The 22299-nt window shown below is 41.2% G+C and overlaps 1 protein-coding gene across 2 annotated transcripts in view; it reads right to left on the minus strand.

Annotated features, from left to right (window-relative positions):
• Positions 1-20683, minus strand: part of csnk1a1 (casein kinase 1, alpha 1) — a 56144-nt gene extending 35461 nt beyond the window's left edge. For both annotated transcript variants that reach the window (XM_080035181.1, XM_080035180.1), the window contains exons 1-4: positions 19955-20683; positions 19608-19714; positions 13064-13190; positions 12468-12566 (exon numbers count right to left, since the gene is read on the minus strand). In XM_080035181.1, coding sequence (XP_079891307.1) covers positions 12468-12566; positions 13064-13190; positions 19608-19714; positions 19955-20077 — 456 coding nt within the window. In that variant the 5' untranslated portion in view covers positions 20078-20683. The remainder of the gene's footprint in view (positions 1-12467; positions 12567-13063; positions 13191-19607; positions 19715-19954) is intronic.
• Positions 20684-22299: the final 1616 nt, after the last annotated feature.

Consider the following 22299-nt stretch of genomic DNA (forward strand, 5'->3'; position numbering starts at 1 on the left):
AACAGTTTTTCATGAAATGCATGCTCAAATTGGGCTAGAAGCCTGAAATTTTAGGACAACATGTAATGGCCCAAGGCGCACATAAATGCAATGTCCTTATGTCCTGGGCCAAAATCAACAGGAAGTTGGCCATTTTGGATTAAGTGCCTAAAATCGCCATATTACATAATTTTGCATTTCGACGAAAGGCTCCTAGAGTTTTTACGGCAGGGACGTCAAACCACTGCTCAAGTACTCAAGACGCTTGCCCGATGTTAAATTGCGGAAAGATTTCAAATTCACATTAGTACCAGGGAGTTAAAGGGGGTCAAAGTTGACGTACACATCACAAAATACCGACCTCATGAAACTTTAATCCATCATAACTCAGGCTGTGTTATACCTAGCTGCACCAAATTTAAACCCCAAATGTATCTTTGCAGGCCCCACAAAAAAGCCTCTTGAAGCCCTGCCCCAAAATCAACAGGAAGTCTTTTGAAATATGTGAATTTCTGACTCTCAAATCATCACAATGTTCAAAAATTCCCAACTCCTAGAAGGAACATATTTAGCAAAACGGAAACTCTAGGGACACTAATCAGACATGGAAGATACACCAAAAAAAGTTGTTTGATTCCAAATAACTATGACGAGATGCCGGCAAATATTCGCCAAAATGTCGCCAAATGTCATAACTCCACATTACTCTGCAGGATTGCAGAGTAAAGTGCACACATAACAACTTTTTGTGCAAAAAAATACATGATAGGGTAAGTCCTCCGACATGGAAGATGTATAAGATATACCCGAAAGCTCGTTTTAATCGGAACCACCGTCTTGCAGCACCGGCGCCTCATTCGCCAAAAAACATCAAAAACGGACCTCATGAACCCTTTAATTGATCATAACTCAGGCTGTGTTACACTTAGATGCACCAAATTTTATACAGCAATGTACAATCCCAGTACAAACAAAAAAGCCTCTTGATGCCCCACCCTAAAATACACAGGAAGTCTTCTATTTTGACGTATTCGCCAAAAATACAGGAAGTTGGCCTAACTCCACCATACTATCCCTGCGTTCCAATACCCGTTCAACATGCCCTCGTTCACTTGTCCTAGGCACTTGCCCTCGGGGGAATCCCCGCCGCCATCTTAAGTGTCGTTCCAATTGTCTGGAAACTGAAGTGAACTTCGTGATATAGACCTTCGGAGGGCTGAGTGATCAAGTGAACATCCATGGTCACTCCGAGGTGGATATCACCCACAGTGCATTGCAGTTCGTGTTCTTCTCCTTTTATTTTCCGGTAGACTGTATGCTTTAAGGGACATCGCGGCCACCCGCAGGACAAATATATATATATAAATATATTCCAAAACGCCTCAATTAGGCTATCCTATTTCCATACGAACAATCCAGTGAATGTATTGCAGTTTACACATTGCTGCTATAACACAGATGGCTGCCAATTAGAGGACTATTTAAAACAAATGTTTTTGGTTGAGACTAACATAAATAAGAATATATGTCGGAGCAAACAATTTACATGTGTAAGTAACAATATCTTGATAATCTGAGTTACCGTGTCGAAATTCAATGTTTGTTATGCTATGGAAATGGCTTTCTGCAACATAAGCTACCTTAGCAGAATGTTATAATTCTGTATTATTTGCATTCAGATTTACCTATGTAACTGACGGTCCATTTAAATCCTCCGCTCCTCCCCCGCCCAGTCTCCCTCCGCTCTCCAAGTTCCCTCCGTGCAACGTATGCTGTTACGTCATACCAAGGGCTGAGGGTAAATGAACGAAGGGAAGTGCAACTACTATTGGAATGCAGCTTCTGTCTCATCTTCTCCAAATTTTTTATGGTCAATGAGAACCAAGGCCTGAGGAGTCCCGCACGCTAATATTCATATTGCTATGACGCTCCTGGCGCTGCCTGTGTGGTGAGTGGGGCGCTCCTCGTGTGCGACCCTAGCAGTCTACTAACTGTTGTTTAAAGGCCAGGACACACCAGTCCGACATGTTCCGACTACGCAAAAAATGGAGTCGGCCGTTTCAGGAAGCTCCAGTCTTCCCGTCGCGGCCAAAGAACACACCTAGACGACTGTTTATTTTCCGTACGCTCGCGGGACGTAATGTCTCCACAACAGCAGGCGGCGCTAATCTGTATTGTGGCCCGAAAAAATACGAAAGCCGGAAATGATTGGACATCTCTCTAGAGCATAAACATAGATAGAAATACGTATTTATATTTATGGACCATAAGAGCACAATTTTTAGCAGAGAGTGTCGAGCATGGTGTCGAGCAGTCAACAAGGGTTGATGCATGTGAGTACTCTCAAAACGAAACGAACAAACACATTAAAACGATGGCTAGCTGTTGTTAGCTGTTTGTGCTACCCGCCTCACTTCCGGGCTTCACTGATTCGCTAGCCCTCCACCAATCAAATTGCTCCAAATGAAAGACGGTCGGCCGCCGATTGAACATGTTCAATCGGCGGCCGACAGGCTCAAAACAAGCCCGACGACCTCTACGTCGGCCGACGTCACGGCACACACCAAACAGATTCGTCTTTTTTTTTGACGACGGCGATTATCGGGCTGGTGTGTCCTGGCCTTTAGTCTTGTTTGTTTTTAACGTTTCGTGAGTGGAGAGGTTTTTATGTCAAGATTCATTATGGAGTTTGGGCTCTTTTGCACAGTTCTATGGACTTTTATTCGTGTCAACGCTGTTGCTGGCGTTCTTCTGTCAAGACGTGGAAGGGCTACATGGCGGCTCAGCCAGCCGAGTGACTTTCAGCCGCGAGCTTCTTCTGTCATTACGAGCATCGATTAGAGGCGACGTGCCGGTGGGATTACCGACTGAGCTCTTTGTACCGCACAGTCCGAACAGACTTTTTCCTCCCCGTCGGAAAAGAGGAAGGAGGGGTGGAGTACGCCGAAGACTGAAACGTCTAAGTCTGGATAACCGCCGCAGGCTTCCCCCGCTCCCCACAGTCCTGCTATCCAACGTGCAGTCAATCAGGAACAAGGTAGACGAGTTGGAAGCTTGGGCCAAATTCAAGCAAGAAATCAAGGAATCCTGCCTCCTAGCTCTTACTGAAACGTGGCTCAGTGAAGAGGACCGGGATGAGGACCTTGAAATAAGTGGCTTTGGCAGCCCACTTCGGCTGGACCGGTCACCCAAAATCACCGGGAAGAGTCGAGGTGGAGGAGTGTGTTTTTATGTAAACAAGCGGTACTGTAACACCGTCGTTGTTCGGGAAAAGCTCTGTACTCCCGATATTGAACTTTTGTCTCACTGCGCCCCTACTACTTGCCCCGTGAATTTCAGCAACTTTTCTTCACGGTTGTTTACATCCACCCGAGAGCCAACGCGTCCGCTGCTGCACAGCTGATCGCTGACGTCACTCACCGACTCGACTCAATCTGCCCGGATGCCCCTAAATTCATTCTTGGCGATTTTAACCATTGTTCTCTAGGGAAAACTATGAGGACTTATGAACAATATGTCACTTGCTCTACAACCAACACACATTCCACATTGGATCTGTTATGGATCAGTGATTGGCGCTTATAAATCTCTACCCATGCCTTCTCTTGGTGCGTCATACCATAACAGCGTGTATTTAATGCCCATGTACATACCCTCATTCAGACGCCTCGAGTGCAGAGAGAAGGATGTAAAAACCTGGTCTGAGGAGAGTGTCTTAGCTCTCCAGGCATGTTTTGAATGCACCGACTGGGATTGCTTTTTTGATTCTTGTGACAATGTTGATGAACTCACTGACACAGTTTCATCCTATATATCTTTTTGTGTGGACTCTGTAATTACGAACAAAAAAATTATTATCTTTCCAAATAATAAACCTTGGGTAACGAAAGAGCTAAAAACAAGTATCAACAAAAAGAAAAAAATATTTTTGAGAAGAAGGCTGTCTCCAGAGAAGTAAAGAATGCAATAGGCATGAACTATAAGAACAAAATAGAAATGCAATTCACCACTAACATCAGAGCAGCCTGGCAGGGAATTAAATCGATGGCATCTATTAACCACGCAGGCGAGGCCAAGCAACCGATCGGAATCAGTGGAGTAGTTGAGGCAGATCTGCCAAACTATTTTAATTCTTTTTTTTCTCGTTTTGAAAGGTCTGACCTCACGCACAATGTCTCCAAATTAAAGGATTCTCTTGTACCCCAGAAAGATTTGGTGATATCTCAAGGATTTGTCACAGCCTTGTTCAAAAAAACAAATATAAGGAAGGCTGCTGGCCCAGATGCAGTCTGCGGGCGCACTCTCCGATACTGTGCCGACCAGCTCAGTGGGGTGTTTTCAAAATTATTTCAGATGTGTGCTGATGGTTGCAAGTTGCCCTCATTATGGAAGACCTCAACTATTATCCCAATTCCAAAAATAAAAAATCCAAGAGAACCGAACCAATTCAGACCTGTCGCTCTTACATCACTGGTGATGAAACATTTTGAAAGAATTTTAAAAGATGAAGTTGGCTCCTTGGTTAAAGACAAACTTGACCCCCTACAGTTTGCTTATCAAGCAGGTAAAGGGGTGGAGGACGCTAAACTCCTCATCCTGGACAGGGTCTACAAACACTTGGAAAAACCAAAATCACATGCAAGACTTTTATTTGCCGACTTCTCGTCCGCTTTTAACAAGATGCAACCACATCTAACCCAAGGTGTGCATCCAGCTCATTGGAAGGAAGCTAAAATTATTCCACTTATAAAAGATAAGAATTGTGCTTTTAATGGCCCCAATAGTCGGCCTATAAGTATTTTACCAGAATTGAGCAAATTAATTGAAAAAATTGTCTTTAAACAAATTCAGGATTATTTCACCAGTAATAAATTAATATCTGACTCACAACATGCATATAGAGAAGGATATTCCACCTGCACTGCACTTGCAGAAATGACTGACGACTGGATGACTAATATTGATAGTAGGAAATTAGTGGGGTCAGTTATGCTTGATTTTAGTGCAGCATTCGATCTAATTGACCATGAGCTGCTAATTGGAAAAGTTAAGAGCTATGGCTTTTCATCTACAGCAATAGCCTGGGTAGAGGACTATCTTACAGGACGAAAACAAAAGTTTTTTTTTTTTTTCAATGGCAGTTTTTCTGACTCAAAGGTCATACAATGTGGTGTGCCACAAGGTAGTTGCCTTGGTCCGTTACTGTTCCCCATATTTACTAATGATTTGCCTCTGTGCACAAAGAATGTCAATATTGTAATGTATGCTGATGACACCACTGTTTTCTGTGCTGACACTCTGTGTAATGAGCTTACAGCTAACTTGAATGGTTCATTAAATGATGTGTCTAACTGGGTCAATGAGAACAAACTGGCTCTCAACACTGAAAAGACAAAATCTTTTGTGTTTGGCTCAAGATATATGCTGGCAAAAAAACCTCAGTTAAATTTAGTTATATGTAGTACACCAATTCAACAAGTTAACACGATAAAACTCTTAGGTCTTACCATTGTTGATTCACTGTCCTGGTCAGTTCACATTGACAACATTGTAACAAAAATGGGTCGAGGGATTGGCATGACAAGAAAATGTTCATTGTATCTTACACCGTCTATAATCAAACAAGTTGTACATGCTCTGGTCTTGTCAAACCTTGAGTATTGTACAATTATCTGGTCATCGGTAAACAAAAAAGACTTTCATAAACTTCAGGTAGCTCAGAACAAAGCAGCCCATTTGGCACTGAGCTGCTCCATTCACACTAACACTGATGTAATGCATTCTAGCCTTTCATGGCTCACAGTAAAACAAAAGATCTCTCTTAATCTCTTGATGTTCCTAAGGTCAGTCATAACCACCAAAATACCTGCCTTCTTTGCTGAAGGTTTAGTTAGTGTGTCTGACACACACGGTCATAGCACTAGAGGTGCAAGTAATGGACATCTAGCTTTACCTAGACCAAGGTCCAATGTACTTAAAAATACTATAATTTACAGATCAATTTCATTATGGAATGAACTGCCAAAAAACATTACTTTTAGCATTAATAGCAAATACAACTTTAAAAAGTCTGCAAAAAAACATCTGGTCCATATGTAATGTATACATTTTAAATGTTTCATTTCCTTTTGTAGATTTCTTATCTTTATTTTCTTTTGTTATATTTGTAATTATGATGTTTTTAAATCATAGTGTTGTGTAATATTGTTGTTATTATTTGTCTATTTCGGTTTGACATAATGTCAAACAAGTGATTGTCTGTTGTCTATATTGTATGTTTCGGACCCCAGGAAGACTAGCTCTCACTCCGGTGTGTTGCTAATGGGGATCCTAATAAATCAAATCAAATATTCTGATCAACTCGTCTACTTGCTTATTTTAACCCTTTAGGCGCCAAAGTCGCAAAATTGCGACAAGACGTTTTACTGAATCAAACAGCTGTTTTCTCTAAATAGAGTGTTATATTTTGTTCAAACTCCCCTCCACTAGTTGGCAGACATCCCATACCTAGACCTTAGCTCAGAAAAACGTCACCCTTCAATGCAAAATGTTCGAGCAAAATCCCATCCAAAAAACATAAAAATTATTTTTTATTTTTTTTGTCATATCCTCCTAGCGACTTTTTCTGGTGTTATTTGAGACTTTTGTGGTGTTTAGAGACTTGACGGGAAAGCACGTATCACTCCGTTTACTCTGCTGTTTCTGTGCTCAACGAGGAGCGGGTGCTCACGGAGCCCCTACCCCGTCCAAAAGCACTCGCGGGCGGTCAGTCTCACAGAAGCTCAGCGCAGCGGTCCCAGCCTGCAGCCAGCAGAGAGGACACACACACCCGCTCCTCCTAGCGACCCTTTCTGGTGTTATTGGAGACTTTTGTGGTGTTTGGAGACTCTGATGTGAAAGCATGTATCACTCTGCTTTTACTGTGCTCAACGAGCAGCTCCCGGAGCCCCTGAGCCCCGCGCAGCAGTCAGGGCAGAGCGGGTGTGTTTCTCCTCTCTGCTCCGCTGACACCTCCGCGTCCAGGCTGCAAATGAATCGCGCATGCGTTGCCATTTCTGCCCAGCCTGTGTGCTGTGCCATGCAATGAGAGGTTCCACACTGTGACAAACTATAAACAGTGTCATCTGAATAGATAGGCACAGATTAGGCCTCTGCAGCAAAAAGACGCCTACTGTTATTATTATAATTATTTTATTATTATTATTATTATTATTATTATTATTATATTATAATGATATAATGATAATTACAATAATGAATAATAATAATAATGGAGAATAGAAGACGAAAAGTACTGTAAAAGTTGTAGTGTGTAAAAAAAAAAAAAAAAAAAAACGCCTGCTGTTTACATGCGTTTTGTGTTTTAGTTCTAGTTCTAGTTTACAAATGTTGGCTTACAACAAAGTGGGCATCATTACAAATAGATGGAGGGGGTGAATCTGATGAAATAAATTCAACTCTCTTTCAAAATATCAGGTATTTCATGGAAATTACATAATCCAATATGGCCGCCGCCATATGACGTCATAATATGCAAATTAGATGAAAAAATGTATTCCTAGATAAACTTCAGGACATTCTCAATATTTGTCTCATTAACTTTTTGTCTCTATCTCAAACCACTTTCAATCCAGAGCCTTCTGAAATGTAGGTGTCAAAATAAAGTATTTTTCAAAATTAAACCCGGCGCCTAAAGGGTTAACTTACCCGATCAGCTCTTATTGTTGCTCTTAAACTTCTTAATGGAGAGGAAGCAGCAAGTTTTAGTTAATGGAGCTATATCAAATGTTCTGGTCTCCAACACCGGCTCTCCCCAGGGGTGTGTTCTGTCACCACTCCTTTTTATTCTTTATACAGACAGTTGCAGGTCTCATAAGGAGGGAAGCTGCATGATAAAATTTTCTGATGATACCGCCCTCTTGCCTCTCCTTCAGGGTTCAGATTCAGACCATGGTAGCGCCCTATCTACATTTGTTACTTGGTGTGATGAGAATTTCCTTGACCTTAACGTGACAAAAACAAAGGAACTCATCGTTGATTTTAGAAAAGACAACACTATACCGAAGGCTAGCATTATTCACGGTGAGGAGGTCGAGATTGTTGACACATACAAATATCTGGGAACTGTGTTTGACTCGCAGTTAAAGTTTGATGTCAACAGTGATTCTATTGTCAAACGCGGTCAACAGAGAGTCCACTTACTTAGGAAGTTAAAATCTTTCAATATTTGCAACAAAATTCTAATCGTGTTCTACCAGTCATTTATCGAGAGTCTCTTAACCTTTTCTTTCATTTGCTGGTTCAATGGCCTCTGTGTTAAGGACAGGAATGGCCTGAACAGCATTGTAAAGGTGTGCTCCAAAATAATCGGAGTTCGACAAAACGACTTATTCTCCCTTTGGGAGAGGCGCGTGGTCCAAAAAGCTAAAACAATAGTAAACCAAAAGGACCACATCCTCTTCCCAGAATTCAGATTAATGCCTTCAGGCCGGCGCTTTGCAGCACCAAGCAGGAAAACGAAGCGCTATTCTCAGTCTTTTATTCCGTCTGCTGTCAGGCTGTTAAACCTGGACAGCAGTGTCTGGACATGATTCTTGTTGCTGTACCACTTGGGTATCAGTGTCGTTGTTAGGTACCTTATTTATTTATTTATTCACTTGGATCTGATGTTTTTTATTCTTTTAACTGTGCAGGCCTACTCATGCCCAGCCATTGTGTCTCTCTGACATATCCTGTGTCCTGTTCATTGTTTTTTATTCGCTGTATATTGTCTGTTATGTGTTGCTTAGTGTGTGTAGGACTGCTGAACTGAATTGCCCTCTGGATAAATAAAGTTGTTTGATTGATTGATTGATATAAAGTGAGAGCGCCACCTGCTGGACAAAGCAAATATCGCACGTTGGTTATTCACCTCCACGTCCTACACACTTGATCAAATCAACCGCAAAGCAGCTCAGGGAGGTCCAGAGACAACGATAACACGGGAAGGCGGTTCCGTCGGCTCCGTGGCCTTCGTGGTTTCTCGGCGTCGCCGCCGCGAAACAGGTAGTCGCAGTCATTTCGCTCCGTGCTCTCCCACGCGCTCCAGACTTCACCCGCCCAGTGAGAACCCAGGCCCGAGGACATCGCGGCCGCTTCCGGTGGCAGGCGTCGCCGCAGGACATATGACAGTTGTTTACAGAGCACAACATTTATCAGATTTAGCCTCTCAAAGTGCACCAGATTGATGCATTTAACTTTAAAAGGATGAGGTTTTCTTCTGCAGGGGGATGCCCCCAGACCCCCCTAGAAGGTCCATTCTCACACAGCAGGATCTAAAAATCCTGTGAGAAACACCACATGTACAAACTGTACCGAATGTGAAAGCACAACCATATGCCCTCATTTTTAGCGGGCTGTCAAGAGGCTCATCCCAAGTGGGGTTCAATTTGGTCCATTTTTTCTAGAAATTTGATACGCACCCGGCACACATACACTTCATCAGCTCTTAACACCGGGCCTAAAAAATTCTAGGGGAAAAGGTTGTGTTTAATGATTCTTAATATGTATATGTTTGAAATTGAGATATTCAATTTCGTGTTTCAAAACTATCAATAATCTCTCATTTTCCTTGAAAACCAAGCAAGTACAATCATATCGCAAATCGCAATATTGGCCAGTATAATTGCAAATGCACAACTTCTCCAAATCATGCTGGACTAATTGGGTGCACCCAAAATATATGCTGGAGCACCTAGATGAAAAAGTTAGTCTGGAGCCCTGTAGTGTTTGACCTGCAAAGTACAAGCTATAAAAATGGTACTCAAAATGTGATATTATTGATAGTGTATTATTTAATCACATTTCATCACTTTGTCAATCTATTACTTTCAGTGTATTTTCTTTACAAAATAATATATATGGCCTATTATGTCTTCAGTATTAGGGTGCCTGTTCCAATATTGGGGTGTCTTTGCTAGGCCTGTCGCGATATGCAATAAATTAATTAATTGCGCGATAAATTAAAATTAGCGATAATTTTTTGCCAGCTGCGATAATTTGCTTGTTTGTTTTCCTCGTGTCTCTCTCTATCAAAGACACTGGATATCAAACGTTTTTACTCCGGTGTATCTGCCCTCTCGCCGGGATTGGTGTTTTTTTGCCACAACTGAATTCTTCAAGGCAGCGCGCAGGGTTAGGGCATTCGGTGATGGTTAATGGTGCCTTTCCTGCAGCGCTGCCTTTAAGGCCGAGTTGAGGGCACAACGAGTAAACCACCTTGTCACGTGTCAGTCACTTTTTGCATGGACTCTGTGTGGGAGGCGGAGCCCTGGCGTTACACAGAGTGCAGCATGAGAGCCCCGTGAGGAGGAGAGCAACAAAACAAAAATGTGGAGGAATAAAAAGTTGGTGTCTAAGCCGAACGCGACAGCTGCCGTGTGGTAGCACATCGGCTTCAAACCCAACGGCCGGGGCGAACCAACTAACCTGAGCGAGCCTACATGTCGCATTTGTTTAAAAACAATAGCCTTGTTTGAGTAGGAGCCGTCTTGCTCAGACCTGCGCAATTATGATGCGCTTGCTGAGAGCACAGTAGGGATGTAACGATATGAAATTTTGGGTACGATACGATATTGCGATTGATATCACGATATCACGATACGATATTAAGCGCGGAATTCATTTCTACCCCCTCAAATGAAATGTTGTACCGCTGATTTAAATAAAACATAAACGCAAGAATAATTCAAATTTTTTATATCTTAATATGAAGAAGAGATTTCTGAGAGATTTAAACAACTTATCACCAAAACAAAGACACTGCTTCTCTACTGCTGTTTTTAAAGAAGCTTTACATCCATATGTTTCAAACTGAAATAGGAATTTTAAATCTAAACTTAATTTAGTCACTTGTCTGTAACTGTAAAAGTATGTATAAGATAAAAATAATTTAAATAGTGTGATAATTTCCCCATTTATTTATGTTTTATTTGCTTATCAACTCTATTTTTGCAAGCCATGCTTTTACCTTATTAGGCCTACATTATGACAAGCACAATTAACTCTGTAAAATATTTATTTATGATTTTTATTTGTTATTAACTTAAATTGCAGTCTCAAAATCAATGTTTTTGAGTGCACTCCTCTCACCCTCCCTTCCTCACACTTTCGCAACGTCACCTTCATTTGACCAAAGTAGTGTCACCTAAGTTTGACATAGTAGGGATTCCATAGTATTGCGCAACATGCTGTTAGCTACTGTCTGCTGAGTTCACGTGAAGTTGTGATGAATATATCAAGGATCTTTGGACTTATTTCCTTCATCTGCCTTTCACGGAAGTTCGCCGACTTTACCGGGGATTTAACGCGCGGTGGCGGTGGATTCTATTCTATTCTATTCTGTTCTATTTTTTTATTTTTTTTTATTTTTAATAATCTCATTTCCTCACGTTCGCCTGGATTCATAATGATATAATTGACCCGCGAGCAACTTTCTCTTCAGTCTGGTAAGCTAGTCGATCTTTTTCTCTATCTCTCCCTTTTCTCTTTCTCTCTCTTCTTTGCTGCTACGTGACTCAATGTTGTGAAGCTGCACGCGCTAGTGTAAACAACGGCCCACGTGAGACGTGACTGTTCAGCTTAAAGTTAGAAGTCATGTTTCAGTGATAAGATGTTGTGTCAATGTGTTATTGTTTGGTTTCCAATGTTGGTGTGGCCCATACAGTGTTAGATTGAGTGCTACGTTTATGACAACGTTGCTTACCAGACTCTCCACAATGACGGAGCGCATTTACCATGCACGCTCGCCTCAATACCGTGACGCGGTATAACAAGAAAAAACTTACGGTTGACATTCGTGGCGTTTTCATATCGCGAACGACCGTTTTGCGGTATATTGTTACATCCCTAGAGCACAGCATTTTCTAATATCAACCAAATGCGCCAATACAACACACCTGAATCTTCACCTTAAACACAATCACCCAATGCAGTTTTCCCAGCTTGGGAAAAAAACAAATAGACTGAGTCAATTTTATTTATTGTTTTTGGTTGTTTTGTTAATTTATTCTGGATATTTTAAATGTCTTCCAGACGTCCAGTTCCAGTGTTCTTTAAAAATGAAAGTTTATTGATCTTCGAAAGGGTGTACTTGCATTATTATGCCATTATCATTATATTTGTTGAAAATGGTCTCAAAACGGCAATATTATCGCTTATCGCAATAATTTCTGGGGCAATTAATCGCACAGAAAAAATCGTTATCGTGACAGGCCTAGTCTTTGCTTGCTTCATCAGTTTTGCTACTTAAAATGTAAACTTTGAAGCTCATCATCTTCAAACCAACTTTAAATGCAGATAGAACATATGACATCACTATGGAGAAATATCAAAAGCTTAATTTATAGATCAGTTAACATGGTTATCATGAAATACAGCTGTCGGCCAGATCTTCAACAGTATACTTAAGACATACTTGAGAGTATGTATAGGGCGCGAACATGCCTTACCTTGTTACAATGCCGGCCGATACCCATGAGAAAGTTGTCTGGTTTGATATCTCTGTGGATGAAGTTCTTTGTGTGTACATATTCAATTCTGCTGATCATCTGAAGACGAAAAAAGGCCCAATAGTTAAGTTAAATATTTCACTCGTCCTGAAATGCATTTATATTTTAATGAATGAGGACCGATTCAGCTTGAAAACACATCTCTTATCCAGCCCAGAAATGTAGAGGCAACATCAGGACGATAAGTTCCTAATGCCATTCACAAGTATGGGCAATTTACATGTCACCAATAGAGCTTTTTAGCAGAGGCCATTTTGATGTTAACAATGCTATTTGTTACACCTACTTTTCCTACTAAGACAAATGTCTTCTGTTAAAAAAGCCTAGTCTTTGGACTGTGGGAGGGAAGTGGAGTACCCACAGTAAACGCAGGCAGATATTACTCTTACTCAACACACACACACACACACACAAGGCAAAAGCTAGCAGATTGGAACCAGGACATTATTGCTGAGGAGGGGGTGCAGCCCTTGTAAGCACTGTCAATCACATTCACTGCTTCAGAAGACTATAAAGGCGTTTGATGTGGTAGCTACCTGGTCTGCCAGCATTAGGACCGTCTTCATGGTGAAGCGGCGAGAGCAGAAGTTGAACAGGTCCTCCAGACTGGGTCCGAGCAGATCCATGACTAGGACATTGTAGTCCTTCTCTTGGCCATACCACCTGGTGACACAAAAGTGATATCATGAGGAGGTGTCTGTGCTTTATCTGAACTTAAACAGGATAAATCAGTAATTATGAGGTGGGGTTGTATGAGCAGCGTTTCCCATACATAGGCTCTACTTGGGCAGCCAGCCCAGGAAGATAAAGCCTGTATCCCATTATTTTCAAAAAGTAAAAAAAAACAAAAACAAATGTATTAGTCAGTGTGAGTGTTATTGTGGTACAGCCATGTGTGCAGCCCATGCTACAGGTGTGTTTGTTCTCACTTTGCGTTTAAGTGACTCATGCACCCAGTTTAAGTGTACACTCTGATCAAAGACATTAACGCTACTGTGAAGTTGATCGGGCAGCTAAAGCTAGTTAGCTTAGCAGAGCCAAAACATGGACACCCGCTTAAGAGATAAGATAAGAGGGACCAGCACGCTCCCAACTACAGTTCGGGCCAAGAAACTGACGGATAACAGTGAGATCTTGCCAGTGAGTGAGCGAGTGAGCCGCTGCGCAGAAGAACTGCGGGGTTTGTGGCTAAAATAATAACCGGGGATATTCTCCCCGTTAGCGATTTCACTGGGAAAGACTTCCGCGATCTGATTGTAGATCATGAAAACACAGAGCCATGTCGGCAGACAAACTGCGCGACTATAGGAACTGTCCAGTGAGCAGAGTCCCTCCGTTCGTTTCTGTCTACAACCGACACAATCACCGGAGACGCATTCACAGCGTTTAAATAAAGCCTCTCATTTTTATTACCAAATGAGAGGCTTTATTTGATGCAAATACGGTAACATTACGGTGGCAGCTAAAGGAAAAGTGCAGTTATCACTTCATTTTCTGCACCTCAACCTCTGCTGTGGGAAGGAAAAAAAGGGGGCAAAGTAAGTCGATTGATTTGTCGACTCGCAGGCGGACGGTAGGCAGCTCTGCCAACAGAGCGAGAGTGCGCCCGCTTGTTGCTCCGCCTGTCAAAACGCCCACGCATCGTTTGTCCACTGGTCTTTCATTAAAAATATATATTTTATATTATGTGTATTATATTGATAAACACTGCTTTCATTCCGACTCTCAACGCGCATTTCAAAGAACCATGATGTAGTCTACAAAAAGATACTGAACTGTGATTGGCCGTTACTGGCCCGGGCGGGACAGTGACTGGCCAATCAACTTGCCCTGCATATGATTTTACTGGCCCCGGGCCAGCGGGCCATTGATTGAGTCGAGCCATGGGTGGCTAAAAGAAACGCAACGCTGTTCTATGGGGATATTTAGCTGAACAGAAAGAAGTGCTGTGCAAAACTAGACTAGTTTAAGACTCCACATCACTGTGGCAACACAAGTTATCAGCTCTGACAGCGCAGAGAAAAGTCTGATGAATGCTGGTGAGTGATGGCTCAGGCAAGTTTCAGTAAGTTTACAGAAGTGCCACACTGTTACTGTCTTTGAAATGCATTTAGTCATTTTAAGGGGAAAACACATTGTATTATTTCAACTATTGAGTTATTTGTAAAACAGCATGCTAGTGCAGGCCAACAAGATTTATTTTCTGAATTATCAATGCCGCTTTATTTTTATGTTTTATATTGGGAAATACATGTTCCGACCAATAACCTCTGTATTTAAAAATAAATCAAGCAAGTAGGCTAATAATAACCATTAATGAATTATAGGCTACAGGATTCGACACAACGTATAGCCCGATGGCCCGGGGCCAGTAAAATCATATGCAGGGCAAGTTGATTGGCCAGTCACTGTCCCGCCCGGGCCAGTGACTGGCCAATCACAGTTCAGTATCTTTTTGTAGACTATATCATGGTTCATTGAAATGCGCGTTGAGAGTCGGAATGAAAGCAGTGTTTATTTAAGACTCAATATAATAAACCTAATATAAAATATATTTTTTAATGAAAGGCCAGTGGACAACCGATGCGTGGGCGTTTTGACAGGCGGAGCAACAAGCGGGTGCACTCTCGCTCCGTTGGCAGAGCTGCCTACCGTCCGCCTGTGAGTCGACAAATCAATCGACTTGCTTTGCTCCCTTTCTTTCTTCCCACAGCAGAGGTTGAGGTGCAGAAAATGATAACTGCGCTTTTCCTTTATCTGCCGCCGTAATGTTACAGTACTTGCATCCAAGCCCCAATGGTAACACAAATGAGAGGCGTTATTTAAACGCTGTGAATGCGTCTCCGGTGATTGTGTCGGTTGTAGACAGAAACGAACGGAGGGACTCCGCTCACTGTACAGTTCCTATAGTCGCGCAGTTTGGCACTGTGTTTTCAGGCTCGAGACATTCAATCAAATCGCGGAAGTCTTTCCCATTGAAATCGCTAACGGGGAGAATATCCCCGGTTATTATTTTAGCCACAAACCACAGTTCATCTGCGCGGCGGCTCACTCGCTGGCGAGATCACACGGTGAAACGCTGCTGTGATCGGACGAAGGCATTGTGTGTTTCTAAGGTGATTTAACGTCATAGTCTTAGACGAGCGTTTAACTTATGCTGCATATTTTGCACTGCATTGGTTTTTAATCAATAGTTTGAAAAAATGGTCCCACACCGGACTCTTATGTGAAGCTGACACTTCATGGAGAAGTGACACTCCTGCAGCGCGCCCACGACCAGATGAATGAAATCTCCCATTAAAAAAACGGCATAACCCCCTGATTTTCGGATTTCTATTCTATTTTTAAAGTCAACTTGAGCGCAAGTGGAAAACCGGTCATTCGGTCGACACATTCACATCCCTAATGCATATAGAGAAAGTAATAAAAACAGCCTACCACACCACAAAGAATGATCAGACCTTCATCTCTTATTTTTTTTTATGTTTGAACATGACTTCTGCAGGTGAACTATTCATTAAACTGCCCAAATTCAAGAATAAAAACAACCATCAAACTACTGGACTTTAAAATACTGGCCCACTCGTTCAACATGCTTTCAGTTGTAGGCTTCTAATTCAATATGCTTGCCTGGTTTTATATTATGTGTATGAGCAATATCAACATTTCATGTAATTAACTAAAAGAAAAATAACCAAATCTAAAGGGAATATCTATACTGTTACAGTATAGATATTCCCTTTAGATCTGGTTATTTTTCTAATAAAAAGGTATTATAATTATTGACACTAAATTATGAAGAAAAAAAAAAGTGTGTGCAGGGACAGTGAAAATATACAAGGGGCCAGTAAAACTCGGATCCACTGGCCCAGCGGGCCAGTGGGAAAAAAAAGTTATGTTGAACCCTGGGCTATCGCATCACAGTAGTCCTATTGTCCACAATAATCGCACAACAGCCCCCATCCAAAAAGGAACTTTAAAAAGTTGAACTTGCACTTTGATGTGCACACACATGTTAAGTGAATGGTCCATTATTTGTATTTAGTGTGTCTGTGCATGGTATTGCATCAAAACAGTAGAATTTTTCTTTAATTGTATGTTGTACTGTCTGCATGTTTGCACAAAATTTGTACCTGCACATAGCAAACAATTGCACAACTGTAAGGTCAGCGTCTGTTGTATTTTTGCATTTAAATAAACATTTGTCTATTTCTTTGCGCAAAATACCCCCAAAATGTTCACTGCGGCGCTTTGCGTCGCTCCTCCTGTGACCCTGGACAGTGACCACCTTGACTAAGACATTTCCTGGGGGAAACACTGGATAGGGTTCCTTTATGAACCAGAGTGTACAGAAGAATAACTTTTGGAGAGGGAAAATGAACGGGCCGAGAAAAAGGGGAAACTTCTGGTGAAACTTGTTTGTTTGAACTGCCGCGAAACGCAGAACTACAGGTAGTTTTCGTCACCTTTAAAATCACTTAAGCTTATGTTTTTTTCTTGTGTTTCTTGAATAAGCCGCTGTAGCTCTGAGTTTGTTGATTGGTGGAGTGATACGTAAGACTGCACCGGCGCAAATTGCCATAGTAATTACAATGGCCGAACTACACCTGAAAAAAAGAGCAAAAATAAACTGTTGCCTGGCACCCTAAAGCAGTGAAAAAGAGCATCAATCTAGCGTGCAGTACAAGGCAAACTTCTTCAACCTGCGTTGACAGCCATCTCAATAAGGTAACATATTAACTATACCCAAGTACCCCATACAACCCCACTTCATAAATACTAAGCTATCACTTCAAATCACAGCACCCCATATGCACAATGACCACAGAAAAACAAATCACATTATGACCAGATCAATATGAACCTCCATATATTTGTACAATGAAATAATCTCAACCTGTTGGTTCTTAAAGCTGGGGTATGCGATTTCTGATTGGTCAAAGTTAACATAAGCTGACACTTTGACCACACTTTGACCAATCAGAGCGAGGCTCCGATTCTCTGTTCTTATTGGCCGTTGGGACTGTCCATTCACTTTGGCACAACTTTGTTGGTGTAGAAGAGCGTGTCAGGGAGGGACCAAAGAGAACAAGTGGAGCGGTTGAGGTATTTGGATTTGAGGCCAGGAACTAGCTTTAAAATCTTATGAATATTAAAGTTCAGATATTAACACTGGAACTCTGTATGCCTGGTCCTACAAAGGACAGAATTATCCTTTTTTTGAATGATGATGATGATGATGATATGATGCCCGGCTATGCCTACTATCAGCTGTAAATGGTGAATAAAAAAGCAGACAAAACCAATCCCTCGCGAACTTGTTTTAATGAGACTGTAAAGCTGAAAAAATATTTTTTCCAAAAGGGTTGATTCCGTGTTAAAGAACAAAGCAAGAATTGGGAAAAGACAGATAGTATGATAGGTGGTGACTATGTGAAAAGGTAAACCAGGTTGTAATAAAAGTGGAGGAGGGGCAGCAGGATCAGCAGGTTGGACAGGCTCGAACACGACTTTGCTGCAACATTAAACCAGTATTCCCAGTACAAAAATTCAACAAGCAATCTTTTGCCACAGTAAAAAGGTGGATCACTGGAAAACTTTGCTACAAAATAATCTGAAATAATAAACCAAAGGAAACCACAAACATGGCTGGCTTTCTCAGCCTCATCAAATATAAGTATTGTTTGAGTAGGGAACTTCAGCTAAGGTTCCAGAAGGAAAAAAAACAGCTGTAATTTTGGCATATCATATTGTTAAAATACAGGTTTCATCATTTGAAATGGGTTTAAACATACAATATAAAAACAAACAAGGGTCTCAACTACAGGCTATGAACTAATAAACTTTCTATTTTGTTTTGAAGTAATTATTAAACAGTGCCCTTATAACAACTCACTTCCAGGTGACTACAAAAAGTCTCCTAGGTGATCAGCACTAGGATTGTGTGATGTCTGTGGGCTCGCCCTGACTGTAAGGTATGTTAACGAATATTTCACTCAGTCTGCTCTTTCAAAATTCTGTAATGACAGCTTTTAATTGTGTGACAGTTCCAATTTATTTAGATACATTTGATACATATTAATGCATCTCATATAACATGGGTATAAGTTAACAATCCATCTGCAAGATCATGCATAAAATCCTGACTTTTTTTTCTCCTTGCATTAATTTCAAATGAATTCAAGACTTGTGCAACTTGTCTATACCATCTCTGATAGAGTGCACACACCCATGTAATTATGTTCATTGTACTTCCACTTTAGTACATCTGGTGGCCATTTTTCTTGTCTTCCTCAATGGAGACGCATACACAGCATTTTGCCTTTATCCACAATATAGACAATTAACTAAAACCAAAAGCTTCAAATAAGTCAGTTGCTGCTCAGCATTGACACATCAATTTAATGTAGCAATTTATAAAATTAACAACATATTAAAAAGGTAAAACTGCAAGGTATGAATACTACTGTAACTGTGTACAATGTGGCATTGCGTGTTTCTCCCAAACGTTATCGTTTGCTCGGTTGGGCTACATCCCAATCTTACCAGCTACTTGAAAAAAAAAACAGCCAGCAAACATATTGTGAGGCAGTAAAGGGTAGAGCGAAGCCACGTAAGGACCGAAAGCGAGCAGTGAAGACACGTTTCTACTGTGGAGCTTAGATTGTTGTTTTCGCGTCTGAGCTCCGCCGCCATTTTCTAACAGGGTAGAGGAAGACATGTTGGGAGCTAACAAAAGGAGCGGCCATTTCCATAGACATAGTTGCTTTCCCTCGCCCCTAACAGCTGTCAATCAAGATAAGCCCACACCTGGAGTCTTCACCCGACTCATACAAAACGACCTAGGACGTAGACTGTTCACACAACGGAATTTTAAAGCATTCGCGATAAAGGCAGTTACCAGAATAGAACAAGAAATGTTAGGGAGATTAGCAGGCCTAATGCAAACAAGGCTGCTGCCACATTGACATTACTGGGTTGTCTTTTCCCTATTCACCACAATAATATAAACACAATTAAATGTATTTGCTCACGTTATTGTAGATAAGCACAGCACAGTGCACAAATAATTCGCCTCACCTGATGTGTGGAATCCCGACACCACCTTGTAGGATTTTGTACAGCTTACTTTCGTATAACAACTGTGGATGTCTGGCTTTCTGTGATTCCAATTTTACAGCTACTTCCTGAAAATGACACAAACAAACGAGTATATTTATACTTACAACTCAGTTCTCACTGCGCCAGATACAATGACAAATATATTTACACACGCTGTAACCTGAGCAGTTTAAAATCGTGGCATCTTCATCCAAATACATGTTAAAGCTTGATAACTATATCCTTACTAACTTACAAAGCTATGCAACAATCTGCCTCATACTTTGATTCTCCGACAAAAAAACAGAGTTGATGTGGTAAATTACCTCTCCATTTGTGATGTTGATGGCAAGATATATGTCACCGAAAGATCCCGATCCAATTTTTCTGACAAGCTTGTATTTTCCACCGACTATGAATTCGGCTTTGGAGCCACCGCTGCTCGCCATTATATCCACCAAATGAAAATCCCCACCCGATTCACGTAAGGAAAATCTGTTTAGCCGGTTTGTCAGCGGACAAATAATGTCCTGTATTTCCAGCTGGTGTTGGTGAGGGTTACTAACGTTTGTTAGCGGTTACTCCAAACAATATAATCGCCAGCCAACGTAATAAGGAAGTGTTTAAAAGATTTCCCGTGGCGTTATTTGCTTTATTCATAGGCTACCGACTACAATGGATCTTCGTTCAAGTAAAATTGCCTGACGGAATAAGTGTCAGTATCGTATTCTATACATCCAAAAAAAAAAATCTGAAGTTTACGGCCTTCAACAACCATCCAGCTACCTCGAAGTAGCAGCTAGTAAAATCTAACGTTGGGTCACGTTAGCATCGAGCTAGCGCTGTCGCAAGGACCGCCGCGGGGGAAAAAAAGTCCAGACCGCCTCCGTAGTGAGGGGAAGAAACTGCCTTTTCATTAAACTCCCGATTATATTGTTGCTTTTTCACTCCTCAAAGGGCGTTTTCTTCTAGCTCCAAGGGTCGCAACCGTATGTACAAAGCGCAACCCACTCACTCCGCCATCTTGTCTTCTCTACCCTTTCTCTCAGCTGGTTTTCGTTGGAGACGATTAGCTAAGATTAGATATCTCATGACCCCTTCCAGTGCTGTCGGAAATGATATAATCAAGAAGACTCGTGACATTTGAACGCCTCAGCAAAGTTATATATAATTGCGATTTAAACATAAATGTAGGCTATTCTATAAGAATACAGCAGTTGCACCCAATCGACAAGTGAAAACTTTATTTAAAGTTTATTATGTAAAACATTTTGGTAAACTGAACGATAATGTATTGTAATTATTTATTTATTCTATTATGTCTTGCTCACCTTTTCTTGTTTTTGCCTCAGACTTATTTTTTATTTAAACACAAACGAAGCATTGCTTCTGGAGACACTGCTATAAGGGTATATTGTCTGTGTTTTTATAAAGTGTCAGTCGCCCCACCCGAGAGCCCATTAATGCACACACATACTTTCAGTAGCAACGAATTTACCCTTTTCAGCATTTCATTTTTTCTTTAGTCTATCTAGGTCAATTATAGTTTTTCTCTCTCCCCCTCTTTATACGTTTCTCCTTAATGACGCCCCCACCCCATAACACACACACACACACACACACACAGATTCCGACTCAGAGATATCAGGATTTTTTAACATTGATGATTTATCCCACTGTGTCTAAACAATAGCCTACCATGAGAGGTGCCAGTTCCCTCCTGGGAACCCTTGAGCAAGGCACCAACCCCCTAAATTGCTCAGAGCGCTGTCTCTGTGAGACGGGCTGCCCACTCTGACAACTCTACTTCATTGCATGTGATGTGGTCCTGTTTGCATGTGTGTATTTCGGACCTCTCTCTCTCTGTGTGTGTGTGTGTGTGTGTGTGTGTGTGTGTGTGTGTGTGTGTGTGTGTGTGTGTGTGTGTGTGTAATATGTAAAAATAAAACAGTGAAAAACTGAATTTCTCCCAGGGAATAATTAAAGTTTGTCTTCTTCTTCTTCATTTCCTGGCAGTCCAAATAAAATACAATATTGATTCTAACACACAACATGTAGCTTATTGAAAATAAAGTAGTAGCTAGTGTTTCGCCTATATCTGGTTTCACAAACCCCTATAAATATCTAACACAGCTAATTTGAGGTGATTTCAATAATCTGAACAAGGCTAGTGGAAGGGATAACAATCTTGAATACTGTGTGATTATTAACAAAACTCCATTGTGGAAGGGATTTCTTGTTCTTCCCATTCTGCTGATGTTACATGAACACAGCATAAGGGTGGGGACACAGGGGTGGGGACTGCATTGCTGTAGGGGCAGGTGAGAAACACAAATAGGCTTTCAATCCAGAAAGTCCAGTTTGAGCAATAGATTCACATGTTTGAAGGTGTATCAAACACTAGAACACAGAACAACGGTTTCTAATAGTCGGGAAGCCAAAGTCTCAAAAGCTAAATAAAATATGGTCTGCCATACTTTTTATTTGTGTTTTTTCTGTTAACTTTGATCCTAAGAAACAATAATTGGAGGGTCTGCTCTGCTGAAAATATCGCAAATAAAAATTGTGGCTATTTCCAAATGCACAGAACATATGTGGTGACAACATCCAATGAAAAACATTAATTCTAAAACACATTCCTGCATGATTTTGCATCAATTTAATGCAAAAA

Source organism: Ammodytes marinus (genome assembly GCF_949987685.1).
Source record: "Ammodytes marinus genome assembly, chromosome: 10".
In the NCBI taxonomy this organism is placed as follows: Eukaryota; Metazoa; Chordata; class Actinopteri; order Uranoscopiformes; family Ammodytidae; genus Ammodytes; species Ammodytes marinus.